The 7,387-nt window shown below is 32.3% G+C and overlaps 1 protein-coding gene across 1 annotated transcript; it reads right to left on the reverse strand.

The window, feature by feature from the left end:
* Window positions 1–1,093: 1,093 nt before the first annotated feature.
* On the reverse strand, window positions 1,094–4,097 carry LOC106314160 (CBL-interacting serine/threonine-protein kinase 21-like). Its single transcript, XM_013752091.1, has 8 exons — window positions 4,071–4,097; window positions 2,686–2,757; window positions 2,529–2,582; window positions 2,224–2,439; window positions 1,936–2,136; window positions 1,722–1,841; window positions 1,477–1,611; window positions 1,094–1,371 (listed from the first exon to the last, which is right to left on the reverse strand). The coding sequence occupies exons 1-8, from the start codon at window positions 4,095–4,097 to the stop codon at window positions 1,327–1,329; spliced, it is 870 nt and encodes a 289-aa protein (XP_013607545.1). The 3' UTR covers window positions 1,094–1,326.
* Between the last annotated feature and the right edge of the window lie 3,290 nt (window positions 4,098–7,387).

The raw sequence follows: 7,387 nt of genomic DNA on the forward strand, positions 1-7,387 counted from the left end.
AGACACACGCCGCAACTCTGTAACTCAGGCTTGTGTAAGACAATGATGAAAAGAGCCCTAACTCTTGTTAAACAAAGACAGTTTACAATATGGGAAAACTATAATTGTTTTTTTTCATATAACGTGATGAATCTCATTTAAAAATGAAACTCATAATACACTTGTAGGTCCGACCCACAGAAAAAAATCGAAGAAGCAAGGATTTCCGAACTTCGTAAATATATATTAGTTTCAGTCATCAATGTACAAAGTATCATTTAGTTTAGTGGTATAAATGATGGTGTTTATATCTTAATAACCCTGATTCAAACCATGTGCTTGACACTTTTTTTACTCTTTTTAAAAGTGGAGCCTACAAAACGCTGACGTAGCGCGCTGAGAAAAGAGCAAAAACTCAATCATTATAATATAGATTTTAAACACCAAAAATCATAAAATAGTTTTGTTCATGTTTTAAGATGAGTTTTTACTGTTTCTATTTTTTACTTCAAAAATATATTCTTTCTAAAAAATATATATTCTATTTTAAATCAACTTAGATCCCTAGATGCTTAAGCACCAATATCACTTAGGTAATGTACTCTCACTCTCTTTTGACCCAAAAAAGGTAATGTACTACTCTCTTAATGGCTAGATTGATCGATTATATCTGAAACAGTATGATTACCTGAATAAAAGATAATGCGAGCAAAATTGATCACCATGACGTTTTCTTTGTATGCATTACCATTTATATGAAAATTGTTAAGAAATAACTTATAATTTATAGTATCGAGAAATTTAAATAAGAGTAGAATTTGATACCCGTAGGAAGCAAATAACACTAGTATAAGGGAGAGAGTTTATTATAAGGAAGAAGAAGAAGATGTAATGGTTCTTTGATTATAAACTCTTGTTCTTGTTTATGGTGTACAAAAGAGTGAGATGAGTGATGGTATTTATAGTGAACAACAATACATAAAATAACAAAGATAGTGCTTAATTTGGTAAATGAGTGGGTGATCATAGTGTTTGATGAGTAGATGATCATAGTACTTGAGTTGGTAAAGGAGTGGATGATCATAGTGCTTGAGTTTGGTAAAGAAGTGGATGATCATTTCAATGCTTAATTTATAACAAATACATCATTTTACACCCTGAATGAGAAGCCGTTTTTCTTTTTGGAAAGAGAACCCTTTGGGATCACCACAAGACATGAATTACTTTTTCAATCCAACCTCTTCACTGTCTTCATGTCACTGCAACTTGAATCAGTAAAATATGCTTTATTTGCTTCGTATATTCATCATCTATGTCACATCACTTTTCTTGACAATCTATGGACTCTTAGCCTACTTCGGCTGTAAGTAAGCTGGATAAACTCTGGCAAAACTGTGAAGTGGAAAAAGAGCCATTTCATATCATAAGATGACTCTATAAACGTATTAAAAAAAAAAAAAAATCTTGAATGGGTCTAGTAACTTCTGTTCAGTTTACCTCCATGTATAGTCTTAACTCCCCTGCGGATTTTGATATTTCTATTACACAATTGGTTGGAGTCACCTCGATCACCTCTGCTGATAGTAAGTCATAAGAAGATCTTGATCTTATCTCTTTTGGCTGAATCTTAACCTGGTTATTAAACAACAACAAAAGATGCAGATATGAGATATTCAGCTAAACTTGAGATCTATAGAAGAATGTGCAGTAAACTAACTTATATATATATATATATAGTTTACCTTGAAGTGCTTTATTCTTTCAACCGATAAACTAACATCAATTGCAGCAGCTTCAATCTTCTTGATTGTTTCTTGTACTGTGTTCTTGGACCCAATTCTTGTTTTATATCTCTTATCATCCTAAAGAGATAACAATAAGGAACACTTTCAAGGGTTAGTATCTTTTTGTTAAATGAGTTTAAAGATTTGACCAGAAAAGTTATACGTCTTTTACTTGTTCTTCGAAGAGACCTGACAAATCTAGATCACTAGACATTGCTATTATCTGAAAAGCGTTTATAAAATTTGAAGACGCGGTTGCTGCATTTATCTCCGCTACATTCTCCTTGACTGAGTCTGAAACTTGATGATAAGCTGGTGTATAACCTAACTTGAACCAAGAATCTTGGATGATAATCTCAGCTAGTGTTATACGCTGCATTCAAATATTCACAAACATTGTTACTCATTTTTGGATTAACGTTGGCTAATAGAGTTATGGAGATTATCTCTTGTTATATACCGTTTGAGGATTTGGGTCAAGAATGTTAAAGATTAGCCTCTTCTGCTCTCCAGTGAAACCAGGTGGGAACGTGTAATCTGCTCTGAGTATCTTCTTATACAAGACAGGAAGAGTATGATCATCGAACGGTGGGTAACCAGCAAGCAACTCGAATAGAATCACCCCACAAGACCACACGTCCACTGCTGCTCCTGAGTACCCTTTGTTCATTATCAGCTGTTTTCATTAACAAAAATTATCTTTTACACATTCATTGATTCTGAAACATTATGTCAATTAATTATTATTATCATAAATATTTTTACCTCAGGTGCTATATAGCATGGAGATCCACAAGCTGTAGAGAGCATATCCCCTGACTTAAATAAATAACCAAAAACTTATTTAGAACTTGATTGTTTCAAAGACACTTAACTGGTTTAACAAATATAAAATGATATGATCAGAATTAGAAAGTGTTACTTTAGGTACTGCACTTAGTCCAAAGTCAGAGACTTTGAGATTACCCTTTGAATCTATTAGCAAGTTTTGTGGCTGCAAAATCAAAGTATCCACAAACTTAATAAGTAAAAAGACAATATTGTTTCACCATCTACATGGTTCCATCTTCATATTTTCAACTCAGCCAGTCGTACTATAGTAGTTTTATCATATTTTCATGCTGCATCTACAATTGAAATTTTAGAGAACTTACATTTTTGGCTTATTTGACACCCTTGGAATTTTAGACGTTTCACGGTTCTTCATTTCAATTTGTTCCATTATCTTTTCATTCATGTATAAGAAAATATAATGCATAGATAAGTTGGAATTTAATAGATTTTATAACAGTGAAGACAATAAAATACAAGTTTACATTACATATAATATCACAGTTGACTATATTTAAATTCAAATATTTTTTCTCACTTTTATTTACTGAGGAAATTATTGTTACAAATTTTGTGATCCCTATTGAAACTGAATTATCATGACCAATCCCTTATTAGCATTTTTCAACATCCCCTATATATATAGTCCGGTCTATCGGCATGCATGCAGCATAAAAAGTTATGTTTACTATATATACAGTATGAGAATTTTCAACATACATGTTTTGAATTATTTTATTGACATTGATTGTTTGGTGAGCAAGCCTTCGGCGCTTTTTGTGAAGGACATGTATCCCTTTAGCCCTCTATATATAAAACCAGGGTTTTATTTTCAAATATTGGGAAATAATGTCAGAAAAAAAAACATAAGCTGTTAGAGTTGACTACTTCATAATACAGAATATAAATATAAATATATGTTTAGTGTATCATGTCTTAATATAATTAAACCATCTGATGAGTTAGATACTTATCATATAAGAGAATTCAGCAAGATCTCCCTGTAGTAAAAGCATTTTTTTATCACAAGGCCGGTCATTTTGCATGATTTACAATAGTCAATAGCAAAAATATATTGTTATTTAAATTCCGATATTAAATTGATGCCAAAAGTAAATGTAAATTCGATCATATCGCTTTGATTGTCAATTTGTACGATAAAAAAGGCATTGTCATATTATGTTATGAACCATTTTAAAGACGAATATTTTCAATCAATGTCATTAAACGGAATTACTAAAAATAGCTTCACCAAGATGCTGTGTACTTTAAAATATATATATGATATATATATATATATGTGTCACCTATTCAGACTAACTAACTCATTATACTAGAAAAAAATACCTGATCTCCATTCTAATCTATTGTATCTAGCGGAGATGATGTCTGTTCAAACTTTGTTGGGTGCTTGAATCTTGACATCCGTGAGCCTGCAGTTTGTGTAACCCTCATAAGCAAATGGGTCACAATTACTGGTACAATGTTAAAGAAATCAGCCATGGTTTTGGTTGATCAGAAAGTAAGGGACGTTGTACTGATTTTTCTCTCACAATAACTATAATATTTAGCTGAATATATTTTTATTAAAAAGATTCTTTGTTTGATTTACTATTTTCTATTATCTTTTTACAGGGAACTACAATAGAAGGAACCCTATATGAAGATTTGGAAGCTTCAAATCAAATCACCATGGATGAAGGTGATTGGTTTGAAATTCAAAATTTCAAATTGATCCATGCTTCCGGTTTGATACGGTTGAGCACGAACCGATATCATATTGAAATGACAAATTCGTCGGTTATTTCAAAAATTCAACCAAAGATATTTGGGAACTACTATCGTTTTACCCACTTTCTCAACGTCTTGCGTGGTCTTTCCCACCCAATGTACTCTATAGGTATACATGTGTTATTTTATATAATTTAAGATAGTTATTTTTAACATATAAGGTTTTGATACTTACTATGGTTATAAAACCAATGTTACCGTGTTAATGTTTTAGATCTTTATGGAGCATTGGTCGGGGTAGGGGAACTCCAGGCATATGAAGATGACATTTATGGTGGAATAAGCCATAAAATTAATTTCTCTTTGATCAATATCAGGTGAGTACTTTCCCCTATATTTGTGTAAATATTTCATTTATTAAAGCAACTAGAGCAATATATTGCTTTGTGTTCAGACTATATATTTTTGTCCGACATACAGGTTTGATGAAATAAAGTGTGTTGCATATGGAGATATGGCTATCGAGTTTTATCATTTATGGAACTCCACTGTTTCGGCTGTAGTTCTATGTGTCTTGAACTTCTGGCAGATTGAACGGGCTGAAGGTAAATAATAAACTAGATTTTCAAGGATTAAGTTTGTTCCTATACAATTACTGTTAGAGTGACTAATAAAGGGATTTTATATATAGGTACGTTCAAGCATATGAGAAACATTGAGGGGTTCTCAAAAATTTTGATTGAACCTGAAATTACAGAGATTCAAGCATTCCGAATGAGGTACTAACATCCACCATTCTTTTACACAATGGAAAATGTGATCGTGTATATAATGTATAGACTTATTATGCAAACCGGACGTTTTATATGTTACATTCAGGATTCCACCGACCCCATATTGAAGTCATAGCAGGTGATTTGAAGAAAGATTTCAGCTTCAGTTATCCAAGCACCTTGAAGTTTTTTTTGGCAATAATTTGTTTCAGTTTCGTTTACGATGCTTTTTGCAATGTTTTCATTCCATATTATTTAATATACTTCGTTTGGCTTTTATATTATGAGTTACTGGGAAGACGGACCTAAATACATTTTGGGAAAATCCCGTGTCCAACACAATAAATTACAAAGTACAAATTTTGGAACTAACCTGAACATTTGAGTTTAGTCGGTGATAGAGAGATTATCGAGGTCAAATATTATAACACCGATCTGTGACTCAGTATCTGTCGGAGAAGCTAAGTAGCTATTCATTGTCTCGGGGATGTCGAAGACGGTTACCGGCGCAGAATGATTAACAGCAAGGAGAACGGAGCAGACTTCGAAGATATTAATTTCATATACAGGAACCGTTTGTGTAAGTTTTGCTACTGAAATTCTTTGATCGTCGATTAGAAATCAAACATGGTGAACCCTAACCCCCTTTTCGAAATCTCGATGGCAAGAGAAAAGAGTTCTAATGTTTTGATTTTTATTATCGGTTTTGTTATGAAATAACTTATAATTTATAGTATCGAGAAATTTAAATAAGAGTAGAATTTGATACCCGTAGGAAGCAAATAACACTAGTATAAGGGAGAGAGTTTATTATAAGGAAGAAGAAGATGTAATGTTTCTTTGATTATAAACTCTTGTTCTTGTTTATGGTGTACAAAAGAGTGAGATGAGTGATGGTATTTATAGTGAACAACAATACATAAAATAACAAAGATGGTGCTTAATTTGGTAAATGAGTGGGTGATCATAGTGTTTGAGTTGGTAAAGGAGTGCATGATCATAGTGCTTGAGTTTGGTAAAGAAGTGGATGATCATTTTAATGCTTAATTTATAACAAAAATGATGTTTCTCGGTCGAAATCCTTTTTTCAAGGCCTACATGTATACCGAATTTTTTCACTGGTAATGCGGGTTTACGGCTGAACCGAATAGGTCTTTTCATGTTCAAACCTAGTCAACTAATTCAACCATGTTATTATATTTTGTTTCTTTGGTCGCACCTCGTAAACTAATATATATTAAACTGAAGTTGGTCATTTGATCGATCGAGTTTTGTAACTTTTTTTTTTTTACTAAACTCTAAAGCTAGCTATTCTTATACTTCTGACCAAAGAAAGGTTGTCTTCAGCAAGAGAAAACTAACTGACTCGGAAGAAATTGGTCCGTTCTAGAAGTTATATCTAAAACTTGCATTTCGAGTTGAAAAAAATAATGATATTAACGTTTCTTTTTGTACACATTCGAACGCCTACGCATACATGTAAGAAACAAACGTAGTTAACACCATGAGGCATGAGTTAGATACGTATAAGCGTTGAAAACTTCAGTCGTTTAAAGACTCTTAACTAGTACTATTAATTACGCAGTTAACACCACGACTCCACGAGGCATAAGGTTCTGTTTGATCAAAAATATACATACCATGAGGTTTTTTCTTTTATTGAATTATTTTTTTACTTTTTTTCTTTGCCACCTTCTTGATTTGTTTCATTGTTATAAGTTTCACTCACCAAAAACTATTGTCAGATTAATTTCGTTTGGCGACATGATTTTATGGACGATTTCTATGAAAATAATTGAGCTGAGTCATTTAAAATTCTGGTGACGTACGCAACAATTATTCATATCCCTGTTGAATTGTGTTGTGCGATCACTACAAGCTCCAACTCATTTGTAGATACGATTCATGGAAAATATAATGGACTTTTTGCAGAATTAACCTATAACTTAAAGTCAAACACAAAACTAACCTTTTTTTTTATATATATTGGTTTTGCCCTATTCACCCCACAAGTTCATATAATTTATGAAAATGCCATCAATTTTTTTTTTCTTTTTTTTTCGAAAATGACATTTTTACTCTCTCACCCTCATCATCTTCAAGTAATTACAAGATTGTCATTGTCATCAATACCACAACCACCATGAACAACCAATTTGAAGCTCTTAATGCTCCCAAAATCGATTTACCCTTCTTCTTTTTCCATTCTTGTGAACTAAACACAACATATCTCTCACTTTCTCTCCACAATGAGCTAAAAAAACCCAAGATTTTGATTCTAAATTTTTT

The sequence above is a fragment of the Brassica oleracea genome, chromosome C9 (genome assembly GCF_000695525.1).
Source record: "Brassica oleracea var. oleracea cultivar TO1000 chromosome C9, BOL, whole genome shotgun sequence".
NCBI lineage: Eukaryota > Viridiplantae > Streptophyta > Magnoliopsida > Brassicales > Brassicaceae > Brassica > Brassica oleracea.

What these genes read in the sequence shown, in the direction of transcription:
- LOC106314160 (XM_013752091.1), bottom strand. Translation starts at nt 4,097, where the DNA reads ATGGCTGATTTCTTTAACATTGTACCA. An exon ending in GACTAAGTGCAGTACCTAAA is followed by an intron (nt 2,583 to 2,685) that starts GTAACACTTTCT and finishes TATTTATTTAAG; the next exon opens with TCAGGGGATATGCTCTCTAC. An exon ending in CAGGTCTCTTCGAAGAACAA is followed by an intron (nt 1,842 to 1,935) that starts GTAAAAGACGTA and finishes TTATCTCTTTAG; the next exon opens with GATGATAAGAGATATAAAAC.